General features: G+C 40.7%; 2 protein-coding genes across 2 annotated transcripts in view; one reads left to right on the top strand and one right to left on the bottom strand.

Annotated features, from left to right (window-relative positions):
- Positions 1-1008: 1008 nt before the first annotated feature.
- Positions 1009-7982, bottom strand: LOC102780218 (cerebellar degeneration-related protein 2-like). Its single transcript, XM_006790992.3, has 6 exons — positions 7753-7982; positions 6986-7098; positions 5514-5662; positions 5241-5408; positions 3427-3646; positions 1009-3268 (listed from the first exon to the last, which is right to left on the bottom strand). Exons 1-6 carry the CDS (start codon positions 7832-7834, stop codon positions 2669-2671), a joined length of 1332 nt encoding a protein of 443 aa, XP_006791055.2. The 5' UTR covers positions 7835-7982; the 3' UTR covers positions 1009-2668.
- Positions 7983-19024: 11042 nt separating this feature from the next.
- Positions 19025-25137, top strand: part of LOC102780776 (neurotrypsin-like) — a 34685-nt gene continuing 28572 nt past the window's right edge. Inside the window, exons 1-2 of the mRNA XM_006790994.3 lie at positions 19025-19346; positions 24280-24322. Of these exons, the coding sequence (XP_006791057.2) occupies positions 19248-19346; positions 24280-24322 (142 nt within the window). The 5' untranslated portion in view covers positions 19025-19247. The remainder of the gene's footprint in view (positions 19347-24279; positions 24323-25137) is intronic.

Genomic DNA, 25137 nt, shown 5'->3' with positions numbered 1-25137 from the left:
TTGTGGCTAATCTTGCAGTGTAAGGTGTGGGGGTGAAGGGGGATCCAGGGATTGGCACTCCATCTTAAGTCAGTTCAGCCTGGTATGGTCCTGCTTCCCGGGGGATAAATTTCACCTGACTAGTCTCTTAACATGATTTTACCAGAGCCACGATGAAGGCTGGGGTACAAGTTAGTAGTTAATGTGAATTACTTTGTACGTAGATGTCAACAGACGCAAAGAAGACCCCCTTTTAAAAATTAAAACCTAATAAACATTTACGCAATTAATGCCAAAACGTTCAGAATATTTGACCATAATAAAACTTCCATAGTTTCTCTGCTTATGCAAAACAAACAAACACAGGATTTCCTTCCTGATCCCGCCACTAATGTACACCTGCACCTTCAGCCTAAGCACAGACTTCTTGGATGGTCTGTTATTAAAATTAAGCATTTAGAAAAATCCCACTGTGTCTCTGGTACTGTGCTGCTGGTTAAACATGTTTACATAACCCATAAACTGTTTGCTTTTATATGACTTCTGATTCTTTCTTGCTACAGCACCATTATTTTCCCACAAGGCTCAGGGCAGTTATCTAATTTGAATTTGTAATGACTCTTGTTTTATTTTTAGACTGGGCTGGGCCTTAGCACTGTGTCTGTGTGGCTGACTTCAAAGTTTTTATCTGATTGTTAAAGCGGATCAGTGACGTTTTTCTCGATAGATAAGATTTAATTGTATTTTAGAGCAAAAACACACATCCACAGTTGTGTTTTCATACCCTTGTGGGGACATCTAATTGACAATGCTTTGCCTAGCCGCTTACCCTAACCATCAGAAATGAATGCCTAACCCTAACTCTGACACTAAACCCTCATTTTGAGTCTCAAAAATGCCTTCAGACATGTCTGGATGGTGATTTTGTCCTCATAACGGCTGTTGGCCCCACAAGTACAGTAAACTTCAAACTTTTGGACCCCACAAAGATGTAAACATGGTAAACACACACACACACACGCTTCCATCTCAGCTTGCTTCATGTTTTAATGGCTCAGAGAAGTAACATTAACCATGAAACAGCGAAAAACACAGCAGATTATTCAGGTCTCTGGAGGAGACGGTAGCACATCACATGTAGCATTAGCTAGCTACATTTACAACACACGCGCAAAGAGTCAGAAGAGCATTGAAAACGCCTGTGCAATTCTAAAGTGCATCTCATTGAGATTTTACAGACATCTACAGATACAGCAGTGCACAGTTATTAAGCTGAACAAGGACTCGTGAACATCGGGCAGCAGAAGCAACAGAAGTGCTGCTAAGAAAAAGCTTCTAATCATACTTCAAGACACCGTCACAGGTTATATTATCAAGTACACAGTTAATATTTTGGTAAACTTTATTATAAGATTCGCTTACAGCCATCTAAACTACCATAAGACAATCAAGTATAAATTCAGGAGGATAATGCATCAGTTACAAAAACCCTAATATATTAGAGCACCTAAAATCACCTCTGAACTTCATCACAAATACATCATTCATTGTATACCCAGACTTAGTCAACCTTGCAATGGTGACTCTTAACAAGTGCAGGAAAACTACCATCGAGAAATTCACTTTTTTGCTACAGCGGTGAAGAAAACCATAAATTATAAAGTATTTCAGCTCACATGAGCTCTGTTAAAAACAAAAACAATCCCAAAACAGACATGGTCTTCTGTTTCACAGGTCCATAATTTCCTAATAATGATGTTGGAAATTTCCCAGAAAGAGCAACGCCATTTGGAGTTAATATATAAAAGCGATTGTGATCATGTGATCCAAAGAGTTGAGACGAGACGCAGTCATTGTTTAGCTTTTATTGCTTTTGTTCCCTTTCTGGTCTCAGCACAATACCTGCTCAGCACCTCTGAGACGCACCGTTAACAAGAGGCTGGTGGAGCGCCGATAGGCTAAAGGGCGGAGATTTCCATCAGCGGCGGGTTGTAACCATAAACGGAGCAGAATAAGAAAACAGCGGACCACTGCTGTTTTTTTCAATAAAGAAGCTAAAAGTCCCAGCTCTAGCTTCTTGAATGTGTACTTTTTTGGGATATTTGTCTTCTCCGACAGTAAAATTAAAACACTTAATGTTTCAGACTACTTGTTGGGTGTTACCTTAGTCTAGAACAAATTTCACAGAGCCTAAGTTGAAGCTTTGATGTGGTTTGATTTCCAGGAAGTATTCACTCTAAGGAAGAAGGAAGACGTACACTTTCTATATTTTCTAGAATTTTGTATCTTTACTGGGAACTTGATGATTTTACTTTAGAATGCTGCTTCTCTAAAAGGAAACTGTGTGACTCAAACTAAAGAGTAGTCGGCTTAAAGGAAGACAATTTTCCCCCAGAAATTTTCACCCGGGAGGTTGTTTGTGAACACGTTTTCGCAAATTGAGGTAAAGCGATTGCACAGTAGAGACGGTGGCGTCAGGCACTGGTGTTTCTGTGCAAAAGGAGCCACGTCTGCGACGTGAGCTGGTGGTGTTAGCCTTTGTGTTCCTGTGTTGCCCTTATCTGTTAAGCTGTTTGTGCGGTGATCACAGTTTCTGGGCAGATAAAAATCTTTCGAAAAGTTGTTCCAAAACAGGAAGACGGTTATTTTGTACTTGTTTTTTTTCCCCCTTTTAACTTTTTACAAGTGTTTAATTAGGCAGAGCTTTCCCAGCTGCGTGTTTCCCCCGGCTTTCAATCAGGTCTTCTTTGGTTTTCTGGATGCGGGAGAAAATTTCCCTGAAGAGTTCCTTGTACTCCGGCTGGTGAAAATCATCCTCAAAGTCCTCCCTGTCTGTCAGAGGGAATGTGGTGGCGATGAAGGATGCAGTCTGCACTGACTTGTGGCTCAGTTTGTCCTGCTCGTCTTCCTCAGAGTGGCATCGCTGAAGCAGCTCGTCGTACTTCACCTGCAAGGCGCTGTACTGGGCGTCAACCTCGTTGAGCAGCGAGATCCCGCGATATTTCACTACCTCGGCCCGGCGCACGCAGGAGCACTCGTGGTCATAGACCCTGTCGGGAGAGTCTGGCATCTGCGTCGCCTTCATCAGCCGCTCACTTCTCCAGCGCTTCAGGACCGCGGGGCTTTTAACCAAAGATGCCTCTCCGTCATTCTCCTCCTCTGGGTTGAGGAACAGTGTGTGCGGCAGCAGGCCGTGGAGGACGTCCGGCCTGTTGCATCTTGTAGAGGATTCTGATTTCCAGAGCTGACGAAGCTCCTCCGCCTCGCGCTCCAGCTCAGACAGTCTGGCCTGATGAAGATAGACAGTTGGACAAACTGTTAGACTGGCGACCTGTCCAGGGTGCTACCCGCCACCTGTGACCCTAAATTGGATTAGTGATCAAGAAAGTGGATGGATACAAGTCGGAAACAAATTTAAGGACAGAGAGATACTGGTGTCAGTCTTACCTGACATCCTGCCATCCCGGCCAGCTGCTGCTCCAGCTCTGCATTTTCTCTGGCGAGCAGCTCAGCCTCTCGCTCTGCTTCTTCCCTCCGAGCACGCTCAGTGGCAAACTGTGTCTGAAGAGCATGGAGGGACTGTCGCAGCGAGTCCTGCTCCTCTTCCTGCCATGATGTGGTAGACGACTCGATATCCTTTGAGGGTTTGTCGTGATCGTAGTCGTACCTGCACAAACAGGTGCATTTTAGACCCTGATTTCCATATACAGTATTTAAATAAAAGAACTGATGTCTGGATACTAAATATGAAGCTACAGCCAGCAGATGGTTGGCTACAGTCCTGACCAAAGCAGTGACTCCCAGGAGAGCACCCTGTTGGCTGATAGAAACCATGTGATATGGCTAAAAGCTCCACAGGAACCCGGCGAAAGAATCTCTAATGGAGATTATTTCCTCAGCTAATCTTATCCATTATCACTTATTTATAAATGTTGCTTAACAGCTTAAAAGGTGGCAATAAATGCAATTGGGAGAAGGGTCAAAGGTCAGCAGCCAGGCTGTTCAATCTGGCATTTAAATCTTATGTTTTTTGTGACCGTTTAAGCTTTTTGACAATTTAAACCAAATCTGCAGCTTCATCCGTTTGTCTTGATGTGTGGGTGAAAATTTATATGTATCCAAGATAATGAAGAGCTGAAAACAATAAATAAATAAGCACACTAAGCAAGGAATCAAGGGCTTATCAGTAGCACCGGGCAGCCTGTGTAAGAGTTCATCAACTTCAGACAGATATTGAGACACATTTGTTCTCTCAGCTCGAGACTTTGACCTCCTTTCTTCCAACCTCAACCACCGCACTGCACTCTGACTTTATCACTGAGACTTCCTGCATGTTGTGAAGAAGCCCGGCTAACAGGATTACACACCACAGAGACTAAACTGAGGCTGTGAATGAACGCGTCACACTACAGATCAAGAACAAGTGACGGGGGCACGAAGCACGCAGGCCTCTGCGACGTAGACACGAGCCGCTGCCAGGAAGAGCAGGATCAGTGCAGATAGGTTAAAGCTAAAGCTGAGAGGATCGGCTTAGATCTCCTCCTGAGACCTACAAAGAGCAATTAAGGCGATTTTACCAGAGTAAAATACAAAAACACAGCAAGGAGCTGACAAATTACCGTCCACAGTCTCCAGAATGTATAAAATTTCACCTGTTATAGAGTTTGAAACTACAGGTGTTTATCCATTATTAGCAGGTTTTGGATGTCCACCTGCAAGAACAGGACTGACAGCACATTTTTCAGGCTCAGATAATAATTATGCAAGGTGTATCTGTGGAAAATGAACTAAAATATCAGTTGAAGGGGAAATTATCTCATATCAGGAACTGAAGACTACAGTATCTCCCTGCACTGTTGGGCATTTGTACCCCTGAGTAGATCGAGTGCCTAAATACGACTTCCTACAGATGTTTTTCAGAGAATATGTTCATACAGTCATCATGGAACATGTTGTGCCTGCAGCAGATGACCGTGTAATGAAATCAGTGCAGAGATATCGTTATATCAGTCAATTTTGTCCCACAGTGTTTACTTTTACTTACATTTACGTCATAATTGGAGGTTTTGGCCCCTTTTACTGTGAGCGTGTAACATTAGGCAGGGAAGATGGAAAACGACATCATCATAAATGGTTCCCAGAACCATTCATGATGATATAAACACATGCAAGCTTCAGATCTGCCCGTCTGAAGTCAGCTCTCTCGACTCCTTATTTAAGCTCCACTGGTGTGTGATAATTTGTGTTTGCGCGTTACCCACCTGAGTGTGTTTTGCAGCTCCTGCAGGCAGGACACGCTGTGAGTGCTGCGAGGCCAGCTCTCTCTGTGCAAAGGTTTCTGAGGTGGAAAGGGACTCAGCTTCAGCTCCTCCACCTGATGCTGCAGCTCCTCCACCTGCATCTGCAGTAGCTCCACTGTTTCTGTAAGCCTGCACAGAAAAAAATAAAAACCAGTGAATACAAAGTTAGTAAAAAAAAAACAAAAACAAAGAAAAAAAACGTTTTTAATAAGAAACTGGTGATAAATGTCTCACCCTTGGATCTTCTGCTGGGCTGCCCGGTTGTCCAGAACAAGTTTGTGGTTGCTCTGCTCCAGCTCTCGGGCCGACAGGTCGAGCTGCTCGTACACTTTTGCGTGCTGGTCGTTAACCTGTCTGAGGAGGTCCACCTGCTTTGTCAAGTACTGGAGGCGAGAGAAAAAGGTGATAAGGAGAAAAACATCTATTATTGTTAACAATTACACTATCAGTCATTAGCAGGTCAAATGAGCAGCTATTTTTAATGATTAAATCATTACAAAAATCACTGATAACTCATCTTTTTATGTCCGCCGTCTTCTACGGTAGCTTTGCATGATTCAGTGTTTAAAATAATTCATTATCCAGCTGACAGATATTTTAGCTCCTCTCCCTTTAAAGCCTAGCTTGAATTTCTTTTCCAAGCTCCCCTCATTGTAAGCCCACTTTCATCTGATTGGCTGCCCCTCACAAACAAAAGGTTTGAACAGCTTGTAGGTGAAGCTTCTGCACCTTTAAGGAATCTTCTCTCACTGACTCGAACAGAGTCGAGAGTAGATTTACAAAAAAAAATAAAAAAAAATAAAAAAAATTCTTAAATAAGCCTTTTGAGCAGATACTCAATATTTAAACTTTGGTCATGTTTGATGTGAGGACCAACAGTAAGACAGTGTAAACATAAACCTACTATTATTATCCACATGCTGCTATTTGAGCATTTTTCTGGCAGGTTAACATCCCGACAATTTTATTTCCCAGTAACACCTAAATGCCTCCCAGATTAATTGAGGACGTATTATCTAACAGGGCGCCACAGCCAGGAAACTTTCGTCATGTAATCAGTTGGCGTAAAATCAAAAGAAAGAAAAAAAACCCAGCTGATAAGTAACTTCACTCTGCCCGGACACGCTAACATAAACAGTCCAAAGTCAACAAGGCAAGCTGTACATTTAAAATGAGGTGTTCGTGGTGCTTCTTTTTATTAGTCGCCTTTCAATCCAGCAAAGAGCGAGCGTAAATCAGCGAATCGATCCTAGCACTGGTCAACATTGATGTCACGTGTGTCTGCTGCAGGTATTAAGAGATTAATTGTGTATGTCAGCAGTTTAATGCAGGGATGGATTTAGAGCCAGACACCCCCCCCCACCCACCCACCCCTCCTGGGCTGAGCCTATTTACTTAAATTTAGCAGGAAGTCAGAAGTCTCTTAAAAAAGGTTTTGACTCTGAGCTTCTACTGTTTTGGACCACAGTTCAGTGAGCCTTCGGGGAGTTTGAAGGTAAAGGGACACATGTCTGTCCATCCCCAGAAGAAATGGCTGTGTACAGCAAAATGTTTCGTGTTAACGTTTAGTAACACCCTGAAAGCATTAAAGAGGAAATCAGAGCTGTGTGAGAGAAGCTGGTTCATCTCTTGATGTTTTCAGCACAGCCTGGCCTAATGAGAGCTCTGTTTAGGACTATACTTTGTGAGAGAAGGGAGGTATTTACCTCGATCTCCTGCAGTTGTTCCTGGTTGTTGGAGTACATCTGCTTGAGCCCCTGCTCCAGCTCCCTGTTCCTCTCCAGAAGGGTCTTCCCCAGCTCGGCTGCCAGCTGCAGGTCTGCAGGAGACACGGAGAGAGGTGAAACTGCAAGTCCTTCAGCATTCATGGCTCTGTGCTAATGGTGAAGGAGACCTGACAAGCAGCTTTCAGAGGTGCTGTTGGTGTTGGCAGCAATCCAGTAACACAAAGTGTCTCTTTAGAAACTCAATTAAGGAAAGGAATAAAGGCATGCACTTTTACATTTACAGGCGAAGCTCTTTTCCACTCTACCTGGACAAAAACATGATAAAATGTGAAGGTGATTTTTGCACACACAGGAACAACCCACGGCCACTAGCGTAAAAGCAGCCCATGCAGGTAGGAAGGATGAATAAAGTCAGGGGCACATTCAGGCAGAGCGGTTCTGTTTTTGCCGCATATGTGAGTGTGCTGCTGACTCCTGGATTTTCTCGCACCCTTCCAGGACTCGCAAAATTTCCACTAAATCCGACTTCAGACTAAAACCACCCCGACTTAAAACCCACAGAAATTTATGCAAATATTGCCCGTGCATATTTTTAAAATTACTTATAATGCCATTCATATATTAAACACCGCGCATCATTATCAGCTGTAACAGCCCTGTAATTCTCTGCCTGCAGGGTAAATAAAGACTAAGTGCGAATCTTTATCTTTAAGCACAGAGACACAAAGAATGAAAGGAAACTGTACCATGTTCAAGGTCTTGCTTGTCGTACCACGGTTCCTCCTCCTTTATCTCAAATTCTTCCTCCACAATCATGTCTGTAAGCATCCTCGGGATTTTATTTTAATTTATTTAATCAGTCAAACTCTTTAAAGATTTATCTATATTAAAAACATGAAACACTTTGAAAAAGGACTTTGATATACGAAGATAACCAGTTCAGTCAGCGTCCTCTCCCCCCCGCAGCCGGCACCGGTGCGCGCTCATCATAGGACAGTCTTACTTCCAGCTCACCGCTCATGAAATCGTTTGCGCGCAGGATCGCTTTCCGGTTTGGTTTTTCAGAATAAGTGTTGCACCAAGACACCCGAAAAAGAAGACGACAGCGCATAAAGATTTTAAAAATACAAATACAAAAAAGAAACAGATAAACAGCAAGAGAACAAAAGATACAAAGTAAAACTTGAAGTACACTAATTAAAAAGCTGGGCACATGATCAGCAGGTATGACCTTTAGCAGAAACATATTAATTTGGGTTCAAAAACGAAATCTTGTTATTGTGGAATCTGTGAATAACAGATGGAAAAACAACAGGAACGTGTGCGGACTGGATGTTAACTAATTTGAGAAAAAAACGATTCCACTATATTTAAACGTCAGTGGCGTAGTAATGTCTGGTTAACAAAGGTAAAACAAAATTGTGGTTTTATTGTGAAGATTAGCACCCGTGATTTCCGGCATCAGGTCGCCACACCTGCTCCTCCGAGTTTGGTCCGCCAAAGATGAACAGCCACCACACGGGGGCGCTGCAGAAACATGACAGCACGAAGGTAGAACCACAGAAATACCGTAGGCTAATGATCTGCGGTCATCAATGAACAGCAGAAAATCTATCTTCTTCGATAGTATATTATTTTAGTTAACCAGTTATTGGATTCAAATGGTATGCTTTTCTTCTATGAAGAATTTTGTTTACATTTCAATTTAGCTATCAGTCGTGATGATTATACTAACGTACTTGGCTCTATACCTTCAGGGGTTTGTATGCTTTTTAAGAATAAACCTAATATCCCATCAGACCACAGACCATTGGCATCTCCAATACAAACTGTTGGTAAGATATGCTTTTCTAAGCATTCAAAAAACAACAATAAACCTATCAGATCTTTATTTCAGAATAGTATAACCACGCTACCATATGTAATTTTTTTCTGGAACCGGTTGACTGATGACATTATGTGGAACGAATAAAAATAAAATAAATTAATACACAGAATTTACCCATCTAAAGATTATCTTCAAAGCAAATTCAAATTAGACATTGATGCAAACTGTAGTTTTTGTAAGACTTGCAAGGAATCCACTATACGTCTTCTTTGGTTTTGTCCTCTTGTACAAGACTTCTGGCAGAGATTATGTGTTTTTATCTCAGAAAATGTATTTAAAGGATTTGCTCTGTTTTGGAAATATGTATTATTTGGTCATCACAAAAAACAAAGACAATTCAACAATGATAATATGATTAACTTATTAATCTTAATGGCTAAATTTCATATTCACAAATACAAATGTTTAGGAAGACATCCCTCCTTTTATGTGAGCTTTTGCAATATCTAAATTCAATTAAGAATTCTTCTAACCCTAAAGCTATAAAAACAATGGCTGTATGTGAAAAAATGAAGATCCTTCAATCTCTTCGCTTTTTGTCTTAATCAGCTAAAACTTCTCCCCCTGTAGGTCCTGAATAATGTTTGTTTGTTTGTTTGCTCATGGTTTACAATTTCTGTTAGTACAACACCTTTAATGTAATACTGTTTAATTCTACTTTTAAATAAAGGTTGGAAAAAAACCCCAGGAGATCTGCTTCTGCGCCTGCGCTGTTTTGACCGACAGCTACGCATTTCCATAGCAACCAGAACCGACCGTACCATTGTGGTTTAACTGAAGTGGTTGAAAAACGGTTCTTATTATTTTATTTTATGTCTTTTTATTTTAATTTTATTCATTGTATTTATTAATTTCTTTAGTTACTTATGTTTATATTATTTTCATTATCTGTCTTTTATATATTGAAATACAGCCTGTATTGGTATTTTCTCAAGTTGGAAAAAGTCTTTGAAAATGTTGCCATATTTGTTATACTTGTTACATTTGTTTAATTAATTAAAAAACGGATCTTCTTGTAAGTCGAAGGTTATTATTATTTATTTATTTTAATGGATGATTTTTTTGACACAAAAATATTTCATTACTAACAAAGTGAAAGAAGTTTCATTTAAATTAATTTATAGATTTTATCCAATAAATAGTTCCTACAAAAATATAAGAGTGACATTATCTTCTCAGAAACTTTTATTATTATAATTTATTTTGGTGTTGTTGTTTTTTAAACAATGTTATCAGCATACATTAAACAGCTTGTGTAAATGTCTACTTTAATTAAATTTTAAATATCTTATTCCATTATAGTGACTCTAAATAATTCACTTCATCAATTTAAATTTAGTTAAAAAAATATCACATAAAACTAATCCATTACAAGTGAAAGTGCTGCAATTAAAAATCCATTTCTGTTAGTCAGTGATATTTAAAAAAAATCTTGATAATGATGAAAAATATGCAGTATTTAACATTTAAGCTCCACCAAGTGTAGGAGTGTTTATCCTCACCATTTCTTTAATTCGTCATATTTAATAAGCTGATTGTGTGTGCTGTAGAAAATCCCAATTTACAACTGCCAACAAACAAACAAACAAACAAAAACTTTCCTGTAAAACCGCAGAAAACTAAATAAATTGGTCTTAAGCCTAGCTATCATAAAACACAAGTTCACTATGAGTAAATGTAAGTTTTTAAACTGTTCATTTCAAATAAAAGCATCTGGCTTTTTTACTCTACATCTCACTGAGTGTCCTGTTTCTTACCATCAGAGGGTGGCAGTGTAGTTTCATAATTTGCTTGACAAGCATGACATATACCAGACATGAAAGTCTTCATTTAAACCAGACAAAGATGATACATGCACACTGATTTGTAATAAATTGCTTATTTGAAAGCATCAAATGAACTAACCAAGCTCTAATAAATGAACACGCCACAAAGAGCTGATCCACAGTGTACACAAAAACAAGCATTTGATCAGCGCTGAAGTCAAAAATCAGTTTTGTTATTGGATGCAGAGGATGAAACACTCTCCGTGATTTCTTTTGGGAACCATCCAGCCAGCTGGTTATAAATAATAGTTTGATGTGAGATGATGATGACGAGTACAGCTTCAGCCCCTTCACCTATATATCCTCCTATCCAAACAGGAGTTCCCTTTATTTAGTAAAATAATGGGAATCTTTCATCTGTTTAATCACTGTTTCTACTAAAACAGATGAAACAACAGTATACACGGAATGACTTCGAGACCTCAGATGGATTCTTTTTTATGGCTGTATAGCAATATTATGCACATTGCCTATGTTGTAACAAGCCAATAACAGCAGACAGCTAAACAATATATTATAATGTAGTTAAAAAATCCGAAATACACCTTAAGCCCAAAAGTATAAGCACAGACAAATAAAATATGTAGACACTTATTATGTAATCATGAAAATAGCTCCAAACCAAAGTACATAGCAGTAGGAACAGATATGTTTTTAGTGTCTAGTTTACATTAAATAAGATCCAATTTGCGTGACAGAAACAGCTAACAGTAATCCAGAGATTTGCTCTGCAGCTTCCTCGATACAAAGCTCTTTGAACTTAGATATAACCAAACAAACCTGGGTTCTGTATTTCTGTGTCGGTGAGGGGACCCTTGGTCACTGTACAAGGAACAATATATGGATTATATTGTATTATAATATTATATCTATACATACACCCACAGGTCACTTTGTCAGGAATTTTTTTTTGCTAAACTAAATATTTAATCAGCCAATCCCATGGATGCACTGAATCCAGACAGGGGGTATTCAGAAACTGCTTATCGGTTGGGTTTTTCTGACACTACCATCTCCAGGCTTTACAGAAAGTGATCTAAAAAATACAAAAAATATCCAGTGAGCAGCAGTGAGCAAAAATGCCTTGTTAATGTCAAAGGTCAGAGGAGAATGGCTAAACTGCTAATTAGAGCTAATAGGAAAGCAAAAGTAAATCATTACAACCCAAGTACAACAAGTCCAACCTTAAAGCAGACGGGCTATTACAGCAGCACTGCATGCCACAGAAGATTGGAAAAATGTTGGTCTGATGCGTCTCAGTTTCTCCTGCAACATTTCGGAAGGTGGTGTCAGAAGAAGCACAAGGATCCATCATTGCTTGTATAAATTGTTCAGCCTTTTGCTGATTTATAATGGTGCGGGGGATATTTTCTTTGAACACTTTGGACCCTTTAATACCCTTTAAACGCCACAGGCAGTCTGAGTGTTGTTGCTGCCCATGTCCATCCCTTTATGATCACAATGTATCAGCACCTGCTTCTGTTGAGGCAAAGATTGTGAGTGAGATGTTAGGCTGTCAACGCTAAGGGTAATTAGCACATGGGTGTAACTGAGAAAAATTCCAATAAAACTCTCATGTTGACAGTGCAATTCATTCATCAGCCATCTGCACAATACTATCCATGAGTAAACATCCTAATTACTACGTGTCATTTTAGCCAGGCAGCTGAGTCAGAGGAAGTTTTATTCCAAGACTGTGTGAGCAGTCGTGAGGCCGGAGCGCTCACTGATTGTGCTAGCCGTCATAGCTGAAGTCACACGTCTCAGTGCCTCCTCAACCCCAGGCAAGATTACTCATGCAGGTTGAAGATTAGTTGCAGTAACATCATAAGCTTTTTCCTTTAAGGCCTCTTAGCTCCAGCCCTTTCATCTTCAACGTGCTCTCACATTTTTGCGCTCCACCCTCAGCATGTTCCCTCTCTCCCCATCCAGCCTCCACCATCCTCCTGATTTCTGCGTCTCTGTTCTGTGACTGTCAGCGAGATGAGAGCAACGGTAGAGCAGGGGCTCTCCACGGGGCTTTGGATGCTCAGAGTGATACAAAAGCTGTGATCTCCTTTCTGCAAAATCAACACGGCTTGTGTTTCTCCTATCTGCACTTACACCCATGTTTTTTATTTTTTACTTTTATGTTGATGCCGTGCTGCCTTTTAGATTTTATGGGGTGTGAAATATCAGAACAGCAGAATGGGACCCCATGCGCTCGTTCAGCCTGGCCTGTTGTCTTATCTCCCTGGCAGAAAATGATTAGACGAGCATCTCAGACTAGATTTCCACTCATGTTTTCTGTGTTTCAGTAAAGTGAAGCACAATAATAGCCCCGCAAATAAACGGAAGCCAGATAAACTAATAGGGTTGAGGGGTGGGAATGAAATATTACAGTCAAGAGTGAAGGCAAACAAGATGATTGCCACTGTGCTCACCACCCAATTCACATATTCCTCCTCATCCCTGCAGCGATCTGGATTAGTAATGATGTTTCTTGCTGCCACAGCGTGGAAGTAGTGACATTAATGGGCGACAGCAAACAGTAATGAGTCGTTAAAACAGAGATTTGGAGCTTTACTGATCCGTTTCCATACCAACTGTCTTGGCTGTGGTGATTGGATCCTTTCAGTGTTTGGGAGCGGGGGGTGTAATGGGATTTGAGGAAGTGCTCGTGGGGAAGAACCTCAACACAAAAACACACATATAATACATACTGTATGTTGACTGTGTGCATGTGTGTGTGCGCGCGCGTGCTTGTTTTAAGGTAATCTTCAAAGCTCTGTCTTTCAGCAGAAATCCTCCCTGACAGGCGGAGAGAGCAGAGAGCCTGCAGCGATTTTAATTTGTTGTGATTTCTTATTTTCTTTTCCGCTTCCTCTTTCTTCTTGTCTTTTGTTCTGGACACATGCACAAACAGCCAAGGATGGGGAGATATACTGGTGCTGAGAGGAGTGTTGCCGTGACAACCAGGCGTTTGCAAAAAAAAAAAAAAAAAATATCAGCATGATGCCAACTCTCATGCAGGATCGCATATGGGGAGACAAAGACGGTGGCAGAAGCCATCCGCGCGTGTGTTTAAAGAAGATATTACTTTTATATTACACTGGTTCCTCCATGTTGTTTACACGGACAGGATGCAATAAACAGAAAATGATAAATGAGAGAAATGAGGGGGGAAAGAGAAGGAGAGATAACATGGGGAGAGACAGATGACGATTACGATAAGAGAAATTGGATTTGGCTGAAAGATAGCAAAGTGTTATCACTGAACAGCAACATCAAAGCAATCGTTGACTGGGAACACTAAACTTTAAAGAAAAAAAAGTTAATTTCATAAGTAATCTCCCAGCCTGGGGCTCGTGGGTAAAACAAAACTCTATGAAGTAGATGAATTTAGCTAATCTCTTTCCCACAGCTTCAGGGGGATCACAGAGGCACAGGGATAGAAAATTGCCCAAGTGCCTGATTTGGTGCTGAAATTTTATGAAAAAGAGACATCTTATGGCTTGGGTTCAGTTTTGCCCTGCTTTTGAATCAAGATCCAAGAGAAACTATAGAGTCTGAGGATGAGAAGAAAGGTTGAAAATAATGACTGGCAGCTGTCTCATGTTCAGATGTTTTCTGGTGTTTGCAGATGAAAAGCGACATGGCTGATGTTGCATCAATGCGCAGCGCTGACGCAGCAGACTGGAGCGATGATGGATGGTGTGTGTGAGGCCAGACGCTAAATGTTGGTTTGAGAAAAGGCCTTCAGTTTAGAGCTGAAACGATGAGTCAATGAATAATATCCCATCAGAATAACAGATGGATGGCCAAGAAATTTTGTTGAGGTCTGCAGCGCTACCTCATAGACTGTACAAGAAAAATGGATGTAGCGACCTGTGGGACCATGATTTAGAAAACTAGCACCATGTTGTATTCAGTACATGTGAACCTAGAATTTTAGACCATAGTGTTATTGTAACAATTGATAAGATTATTCATAAAACGAAGGGAGGATGTTTTTTCTATGGACCTCTATACTGCTTTTTAAAAAACTAATCGCCCCCTGCTGGCAATTAAACTTGAACTTGATCTGATCTCCTTCCACACCAGCTAACAGGTCAGGTGCACACTGCAAGCTTAAGCTAAAAGCCTTCCAACATCCAGCTACGTTTTGCATTTCTGTGATGTAGCACAGTACAACAGAACTAAAGAGTGCACAAGCTGTAGCAAGCAGCTACCAGCTTCTTTGAAGCACATGAGGCAGTGTACTAACTTCAAGACATCTCCACAAAATCCATTCCACATATCCACTAGACCTTCCTGTACGATGTTCCTGCCCCATAGTCGACTTACCATGAAACATTTTGAACAATTTTATGCAGTTTGTAGGGATTTCTCTATGTGACAAGATACCAAACCACCGTGCCAAGCAACACATTTGCAACTGATTTACATCAACTGATTCAGGCCAGAGTAAACGAACCATAAGCATGAAAATGCCCTTAGATTGTTTTAAGTTTATCTGTTATTTAGATTTATTTATTTATTTACTTTTTTTTTTTTTTTGGGGGGGGGGGGGGGGGGGGGGTGTTCTGTTTCACCAGTATAAACAACAAACTTCATCTCATTCTGCATGTGTCAGTAGCTTACAGGGTGTAGATTTCTTGCATTGTTAAAAGGTGGGAACCAAGAATTTTATTATTAGATTACATATTTAACTAACAAGAAAAAGACCCTGGTTTGATCCTGGGAAGAGACGCTAATCCCTTTGGGGTTGTGTCACAAAGGGCATTAAATATTTGCCAAAGGAAACATTTTCGTGACCCTCTGTAAATAAGGGAGCAAAAGTAGCCTTTTCTTCTTCTTCTTGTACACACAAAATTTATGTATGTAGTCTTGATAGGACTCCTTCAGATTGTAGAAGCTTGAAACCCAAATGATAGTATTCCTCTTAATTTAGAGCGATCATCGGGCTACATTTTAAACACTGTTTTATAACCAAATACCTTCACTGATGATGTCCCCATCAAACCTACTTGTTTACATGCAAAAGTGAGATTGTGGACACGATAAACACAATCAGCATTTTGCATCATAACATTTTATTGCAGAATATTTTGTTATGGCATTGATGTGTTCTACCCACAGATTTGAAGTCATGCATGCTTCACAGACCACCTACCCTTACTGCTGTTGTAGATAAAATCAGGTTTACAGAACAGATCTGGCACATGTGCTTTGTCCCTGATATCATTTGATCATTTAGATTTCCCTTTTCTCAAAGCCTAAAGATTGGTCAAATCTAGCATCAGAGTCCTTATAGAAGCAAGGTTCAGCTCTTCTTTAAGCCGAGCCTTGTTGTGACTGCATTTCTGTGCATCTGATAAGTTTAAGGCTCACAAACTGGAAAAAGCTGAGCAGATCACTTCTGCCCAGCAGTGCGGTGCAGTCCAACTGCTGAGTGAAGACAAACCGGCCTGGCAGCTCGCTCTGTTTTATCCCTTCTGATGTGCAATGCTTCTTCCTGGATCAGCTTCAAATGCAGCATTCTGAAGCAACACACTCAGACAATTTTACCGACAACAAATCAAAACGTGTATTTTTTTTTTGGAACACTTTTTGCCACCATCAGCCAAAACCTGCTGCTGTGCTGAATTTATTTTGCAGCCAGTTTCTGTTTGGGATGTTTCCTGTTACAAAGCTGATAATGTTTTATTAGCTTTAGTGGAGCTGCAGCAATAAAAAGGAAATAGTAGAAAAACGTATTTTCCAGCAGCAGTTTAAATAATTGAAGAAGAGCACCTTTCATGCACAAACAGGGAAAGGGCAGTTTCTTTATTGAAACTGTATATTTATAGATGAATGACTCATGAGTGTCTGGGTAAGGGTTTTGTCTAAAACCAGCTTTGAAAAAACTGCTTTAGTGCTTACACTCATAGATTCTCCAAATCACTGGATCAGTTTTGCAAATACGTTTTATATTTTACCATTGTTTTCAGCATCATGATGATGGTAGAGCTCTAACGGGGTGGCTGTAGCTCAGGTGGTAGAGCAGGTCATCTACTGATCGGAAGGTTGGTGGTTCGATTCCTGGCTTCCCCAGTCTGCATGCCAAATATCCTTGGGCAAGATACTAACCCCAAATTGCTCTCTGATGCATCCATCGGAGTATGAATGTGTGTGAATGTTACTTAGAAAGCACTTAGAAAAATGTGCTTGTGCGAATGGGTGTGAATGGGTTAATGTACAAGTTGTGTACAGCGCTTTGAGTGCTCAGAAAGAGTAGAAAAGCGCTATATAAGAACCAGTCCATAACATCTTGGTCCAAGTTCACAGCAGATAATCAGTGACTCCTTGATTTGTGCTTAAATGTCTTTGCTCATTTATTGATTAAAAAAAAAGTCACAATTCTGTATATATTTAAAGATATTTATGGTTATGAACTCCTGGGTCGTTTTCAACCAAATACAGGTTGAAAACTAGTGTTTAGAGTCCAAAAATAACCTTAATGTTTCTATCCACAAAGCTTAATTCCATTATATGTTTTAGTGTTAATCTTTATTCCTTTAATATTTAAAAGCAGAAAGATTTCGGGTCCCGGTTTTTTCTCAAACTCCTGTGATCTCTAACTGCAAATTTTATATAATTTAGTGAAAAGATTATTATCTTTTTAAGCCAAAGACACAGCAACTTAATGAAGTAATGAAGTAATTTAAAACTAATTTAAAACATCAAACATAGCAAGGTCTATTCATGTAATCCAAACGAAGCTTTAAGGTCAGCTAAAGCCATTACAACCAGGAATATCTGGATAAACGGATCTTCTCCACTTGGGAAAATTACTTGAGCAAACAGTAAATACAAACGCAAAACACACACTTATCTGCATCTGCAATAAATAATATGGATTTGTAGAAATGCTTATGGACAGTGGTTTAAATGTTGTGTATTTTCTATCATAAAAAGCGATTCTGTGTTTGTTCCATGAAGGTCAGTTTCTCAGTTTGTGTTTTTAACTCATCTGGCCTTAGGACTGATGAGCTTGTGCCATGAGGAGGTGTTGGTCTTCCCTCTGTCCATCTAAATTCACAAGAGTCACTGCTCTTCCTAGAGCATTGATCAGAATTTTATCAAACTTGCGGACAGTGGTCACCTAATGGGTCTCCATCCAAATTGTGCCCCAGATCAAGGTCACATGTATCGCTTTATGGGCTGATCTTCATGGACACTAATAATTTCCCCACATTCTCTCTCATGATGTACTGAACAATATTCAATTCAAACCCTTTACCATTTATTAACATAAGATTCTCAATGCACAAATTGATAAAGACCTTGAACTGAAATGAGGAACTAAATGAGGTGATAGCTTTAATCCTGTTCCATATTGCATCCTGTTAAATGAATCTTTTTTCTCATAATCATATAAGGAATGGTCCTGTTGGTTGACTCCAACATTAAGACGGTGCAGATGGGACCTTCCAGTGGAATTCTCATTAGTTTGCGCAATGGAGGTAATCCCTTTTTTCTGTACTTCACACATTACAATAATCTGTGATTTATGTGCAATATTAAGCTGGATGAGCTTCCACGTCGCCGATGTTCAGGTTTTATCTTCATGATAGATGAGTGAAGCTGTGACACGATGAGTGCAGTGGGTTACTCGACCGATGGCAGTCCCTGGCTTAAAAATTCTGATTAAAACACATTACTGACTGAGTGCTGTGAAGCAAAACACCACTGTTCTGCTGACCTGAGAAGAACCATGCTCCTAATAAAAACTAATAAATGAGTTAAGTCCCATCTAAGCAATTTGCTCCGTGTGCTTTACTTTGTAGCTGCTAGTGAACATCCCAGGCTCTGCTTTGTAGGTAATCCTCGACTGTGTTTACCACCCCATCATAAGTCAATCTGCTTTGTTTTCAGTGGCATCTCAAAATTGAGACAGTTTTAACTCAAGTTGCTGAATTTCCTTGACATACAAGGGTCTCTGGTTGCCATATCACTACTAATATTTTTATGTGTCCATTTGCCCCCTATTAGATGTTAAAAAGCCATCATCAATCATGCCTAAGTGACATGTCTTACTCAGAAATGTATTCATTTTCATACATTTTAAAGGTCACTTGGAGAGTATTTGAGGAAAATTTTCTGCATAGTCTTAAACCTGCTACAGCTCGAGACCAACGACATAAAATGAAGTTAAATTCAGTTAAGTAATTCACCCTGACAAAAAATGTGTCCGCGCGCGGGCGTGTGAGCGCGACATGCTCGTGGCATCAAGTTTTTGCAGAGCTCAACATTATTTCACCCAAGATTGGTTCAGCGTGTGTGTGTGTGTGTGTGTGTGTGTGCATGCATCACTGTGTGTTTCATCCCGTTTATAGTGCCGCACCCTGCCTTCTGTGCGTAAAAGCCACCACGTAGCCGACATCATCATCATCATCACCGCACACCACGTTTCTTCCAGCAGCGGGACGAGCCGGAGGATAACGGTTCACCTCACGGGCAGGTTGGACACAGAGATGGGAGAGGAGCGGCGGCTTTTCTGGCTATGACACAGACACAGCGGGCGGGAAGGATGGCTCTCACCAGCCGGGAAATGTTGTGCTTGATCGGAACCGCCTGTCTCTGGCTGCCACTGTTAGCTGAGGTATGTACTGTATCCTGCCTGCTGCTGCTGAGGATGTGTTTTTTCTTTATAGTGCAATGTGCCCTGATTTATTTCTTTTCTTTTGTGTGTCTCTCTGTGTGTGCTTTCCTTTTTTTTTTGAAGCCATGTCCCGTGACGGTCACGCTTTGCTGACCTCTGCTGCATTTCATAAAAAAACCAAAAAACCAAAAACCTAATGAGTCCGACAGCCTGATTAAACTGACAGTTGTATTGATAAGCCTGTAGAAGAATTCAGGGCTGTGCCGCCACGTTGTAAGGTCTATATCACAGAAAGGATGCTTTCGTTTTTTTTTCTCTCTGGGCTGCATTTCCAACAATGCAAGTGCAGGTCAGAAATTTAAAGAGCACCACATTTTAGCCAATTAATGGTGGCATGAAGGTACACTGCCCAATTAAGCGGAGTCTACATTGTCGCACACACCCATTCGTGCTGGGTGACAAACACAACCCCTCCACCTTCCTCTCTTTTCTCCTGCTCCTCATCCTCTTCCTCCACCCCCCGCGGCAGGATATCATGAGAAGAACCCGTCGGTGCCTCCTCTGCCCCCGCGGTCTTTGGGGAACGGACCCAGCACGGGCTGTTAAAGCTGTCACTGCATGTCAGGGCAGATATGTTAAATTCGAAACGCGAGGAAGCAGGTGTTTCTGTCATGCGTGGGTCAAAACACGCGTTTCTGTAGCAGCTGGAAGTCAGGTTCACTCATTTGTTCTGTGTCTTGCAGAAGCAACGCAATCAATTAATGATCAACCAATCAATTATTCGTCACATTCGTCCAGTTTTCCTCTCACTGCAGTTGGAGTGTGTTGCGTTAATATGCAGCATATGAGCCGAGTAGCCAGTGTAGAAGTCATTAGTGGAGTACAGCAGTGTGCGGGATTTAATTAGACCCACTTACACTGAAAGCAGCCGTGCACATCGAGCACACCGAGCACGCTGCAGATGAATTCCTAATTTTTCATCTTTATTAGACAGTTTGTTTTTTTCCCCCCTGGCAGGAATTCTTGGAATTCAGAAGCTCTTCATTTTGTTGGAAACATGTGAACAAAACAGAAAATTAATCTGGAGATCTGTATACCCTGCAAACTGCTTCCCCGTGGCTCAGTCTGTGGAGACTAAAATGCTTGTATGTAAACAATAGGCAGAAACCAGCCTCCAATTTACATCACAGAATACATTTTTTTGTCAGCTTCACTTAATAAAGAGCCAATATACAGAAGTTTAAAATATAAATTATATTATTAATAATACAGTAGCATAATGTTAAATAAAGAGATTATGAACCCTTATTAGAGGCTACAACATCAAAGTTAATGGGATTTGTGATAAAATTGCTTTATGATTTACCTCTGCCAAGGAGGTTATTTGATGTATCGGATGGTTGAACAATATTTTATCACAAAAACTGAAACATCCAACTAAGAATCATATTCACAAATCTACAGGATACTAGTAACAGCAGAGGGTGGCAGAAAACACCCTCACTGTGAAATAAAACAGGGAGCTTAAATTGAATTGGCCAGTGAGGACATGTGCATGAACAAAGCTGTTTGTAGTCATCTATGGAATCTAAGGAATTTGATTGTAAGATTGGAATGAGGTCTTTTTTTAGGTCCTGTGTTTGCATCACTTTTGTGTTGGAGGAACTGCAGATTCATGAATGATCATTCGCATGTCTTCAGGGACTGCAGTCCTCCAGGGATATTGGTTGGATAAAAGAGTGGAGCAAAAACAGTTGAGTGTTGAGTATAGATGGTGTTTTCAGTTGGAGGACCTCTTCAGAACACTTTAGGACAAGACCCCATTCCCGTGTTCATTGCCAAGAAGATCATGTCTGTTAATTGGAGTAAAACATCACCACTACCACAAATCCTGTAGACACATGCATAATGGCGTTAGAGAAGCTGTGAATTAGTATGGATACATTCATAATGTATAGAGTCACAATGGCCTTGAACCCTTTAAATCTTAATTGTCAAGGAATGTTCATCCATCCTATGTTTAGTGCTCTGTGCAAGATTTATGAGTTATTAATAAAAAGTTGCAGACTGTTTTACTTGTTTTAGTTTTTTACCAAAGGTGTGGCTTGACCCACAAGTGATTAACTTTTGAATTTAAATGTGGATCTGAAGCCTGTTTTTCACTATAGTCATAATGAAAGAAGAAAAACAGTGAGACATTGTCATAAACTAATCTGGATCCAAAGACTCAATGAATGTGTGGTGTGAGAGGACCTTTCGGCCTTGGTGGAAGCATGCTCATGTATTATAATCAACTGATTTACTTTACTTTACTTCAGCTTTGATTGGTAATTTATTTCAACATGGACGTGCAACTGCAAAGCATTTAGAAAATCCCAAACGTAGAGGTCACCAAGAGATGTGCAGGGCAAAAACAAATGATCTTATAAAACTATTATCATCTCATAAGTCAGCTAGGACAGCGGTCCCCAACCCCCGGGCCTCGGACCGGTACCGGTCCGTGAGTCGTTTGGTACCGGACCGCAAGAGTTGAGGCTCGGGTGTGAAATGTATAGTTTTCAGGGTTTTTATCGGTTTTCAGCGTTATTTTGTTATTGTTTTTATCATTTACTCGGTTTTCCTTGGTCTTTTCATGTGTGTTATGAATAAATTTTCCTTTTTCGGTACTGGTACTAGTTTTATTTTGTTGTATTTATCCGCGACACCTTAAAGGCTGGTCCATGAAAATATTGTCGGGCATAAACCGGTCCGTGGCGCAAAAAAGGTTGGGGACCGCTGAGCTAGGATATCTGTTTATATCAGCTGAACCTCCGTATAAATCGATGCTTAGATAGATTTTGCACTGGCTAAACATTGAGGTTATTGTAGCGAGGAACTTTTTATAATCAAGATTTCTTTGTGTCACTTGCATAAAGGGGGGAATAAAAAAATCATCACCTGTTTTGCAAAATTTTCATATTAAACATCAGGATTCAACCTCAATTTAACAGTGAGGTAGTTAGTGGAGGAGAATCCTCCTAATCCTGCTCTGCTGGTTATAAACTACAACTCTCTGCAGCTGGTTTGCTGTCAGACCTGATAAATACTTTCACTTTTCTTATCTGTGCCTGACAATCATTGTGTCACTATGCTTTCAACACCACTGTGAAGTCTTCTGCAGGTCTCCAGGCTCCCTTGTAATAACACATGATAGGAAATGCCAAGTAAAATCACTCTACCCTTTAAAGGTTTTGACCCTTTTAAGGTTTCGCATCATAAAAGTGACAAAAATCATCATTAATATCCCGAAACCTTACCAGCAACAGTCATCTAGGTGGCACGCACGAGTGTGATCATTTATGACTAAAAGCATCACTTTGGAGCAACTTCCTATCTCAGTGCTGCAGCGGTCTCGATTATTGCTTATTTATTTGTTGCCCATCCATCTGGTGTGGTGCGTCTGTTTGCATGGCCAAACACTGGACGCAGGTGCAAGAGCGTCGAAGCAGATTAGTGCCGTAATTGAGCCATGTGATTGACATGAGCAGAGATATCGGCACCCGTGTCTGCTATCACAGGTCGCCTGTTCCTGATGTAATACCATTAAGCTGAGTCTTCTGGGAGGCTTTTGCGTGTTGGTTTCACGCGTGCGTGTGCAGTGGCCAGAAACAGTGACAGGAAGCTGAGAGCAGAACTCACCTGTGTGACGGTGAAATGCGCTGTATATCGCTGCCCTCTCAGCAGAGCAGATGGGCTGTGTGTTGTGTAAATGTGTATCTGATATCGAAAATGAAATAAACACTGCAATATAAACTCTGATGCTGTCTAGTACTGTGTGTGTTTGCAGTTACTGTGCTGTACTCTCGTCCCTGGGTTGCTTATACTTATACTTATACTTCAAGTGGTGAGAATTAGGGAGTAAACTAATTAATACATCAAAAGTACATCGAGACGACTTCATGTTCAAGGATAAATACCAACAAATCATAATACTTTAGGGGGAAATGCTTGAACCTGCATGTAAAGTTGTACAAAAACTAAATATACGCAGTACTCAAGGGATTACCCGTGTGCGGTAAACCATTAAAGAGGACCTCTTCTGCTCGTCTCCAGCTCCATGTTTTTTATTCCATGACTCAAGAGTAGCTTTGCATGATTCACAGATCAAAATAATCCTTATTTATCTTATTCTGGGCCTTGGTGCACCCCCTCAGTTCATCCTTTGTCTGAAATAGAGAGTTTCAGCTTCTCTCTTCAGTTAACTTTTATTCTGAGTGGCTGTCCCTCACAAGTATTAGGCTGGAACAGCAGGTGAGCAGGGCACCTGTGCTTCAGATATATCCGCTCCTTATGACATCTTACAGAGCCATGTTTAACACGAGCATCTGTGTATGAGGCATGAAATGAAACGAAATTATCTAAAATATACACCTTATAGATAGAAAATTACCTGTCTTATTTCATAACAATGGCCACAGTTGCTTTTGTGCTCAGTGAAGGTAATTGTAGAGATAATCTCGAGACCTTATGACTCTCTGTCCATTAAATTTTTTTTCTAATTAGACTCAATGAAAGAATTATTCTCCTTTTTTGGGGGTGCTAAGGCGTTATTATCGAGCTGCAGTCCAGCTGCTTTGGTGCTTTCACATTTGCTTTTTGCAATTCATAATTATGAGAAGTTTGATACGGCCTGTAACTAATCATCATGCATATTTTAGAATGTTGTTCATGAGTCACGACTCACTAAAGTTCAGACTTTGTGGTGGAAAATGAATCATGTGCTGGTGGCCTAATTTCCACCAGTTTTCAACCAAATCTGCTTAGAAGATCTTTGCCTTTTTATATTTGCTTTTAAATGAATTTCATGTTTTTTTTCTTGTTCTTTGTTTACTATTATACCAAGATGAAATTCTGGTCCTTTGTCTCACTCTCTGTCTTTCTCTTGTGCATGCAGGTGGTGGCTGAAGACAGCTACTTAAATGAGGTGCAGAACTCAGGTAGGCGAGAGGTGACACTCTCATCCTCTTTCTGTGCATTTACTTTCTCCTCCCATCTGTCCTCCCCTCCTACACCATCTCTCTCCTTTCTGCTGTTTTCTCCGTTCCCTCCAGTTTAACCCACATTCTGACTCAGACTCTCACAAAGCCCCTCCCACTCTTTCCTACCTCTCCTCTCCCCCTCATCCTGGCCTGCGCCCCACTGTCTTTCATTTTCCTCTTCTTTCTTTCTCCGCATCCCTGAGAGGAGTGAAGGGCATGATGAAGATAGGAGGGGGGGTTGGGGCAAAGAACTCCTCCCTCTCGGCTCATTTCCAGTGCGGTGAAACATCTCCGCCTTAACACTCGCTACACACTGACAGACAAGCGCCCATGCAGTCAGAAACACATCATCCATCACTGGGAATCCAAATTGTGGCTTTTTAACAATACTGAACACCTGCATAAATTCACATACTGCTAAAATTGCCTCTTTTTATTGGGTGGAAATGAGGATAAATGGTGTAAAACCAAATTTCCTCAGGTTTCCAGATTTATTAGTGTGTTTTGTGTAGAGGATGTTGTTGCTACACACCCACCCCCCATACAGCCAGCCTCCGACTGTGAACCGTGTCAAATACTCATTGTGGCTGGGAAACGGATTATGGGAGAAGGGAGACTGAGTGTTCCCATGGCGATGGGCAGAGTGTGGTTGTCGTGGCAATGAGGAGGGTGTCGAGTATTGTGTGAAATGCATTAAAGAGTGTAGTGAAATATTAAAATGGTGAAAAAAATAAACAAGGGGAGAATTTAGGGATCATATTGAGACATGAAAA

This window comes from Neolamprologus brichardi, chromosome 8 (genome assembly GCF_056152115.1).
Source record: "Neolamprologus brichardi isolate AB-2024 chromosome 8, ASM5615211v1, whole genome shotgun sequence".
Taxonomy (NCBI): domain Eukaryota; kingdom Metazoa; phylum Chordata; class Actinopteri; order Cichliformes; family Cichlidae; genus Neolamprologus; species Neolamprologus brichardi.
The sequence above is the reverse complement of the archived record's forward strand: the minus strand, read 5'-3'. Positions and strand labels throughout refer to the sequence as shown.

Coding starts and splice junctions, on each gene's coding strand:
- LOC102780218 (XM_006790992.3), bottom strand. CDS start 7,834: ATGCTTACAGACATGATTGTGGAGGAAGAATTTGAGATAAAGGAGGAG. Junction 7,099..7,752: donor CAAGCAAGACCTTGAACATG/GTACAGTTTCCT, acceptor TGTCTCCTGCAG/ACCTGCAGCTGGCAGCCGAG. Junction 3,269..3,426: donor CCGGGATGGCAGGATGTCAG/GTAAGACTGACA, acceptor TATCTTCATCAG/GCCAGACTGTCTGAGCTGGA.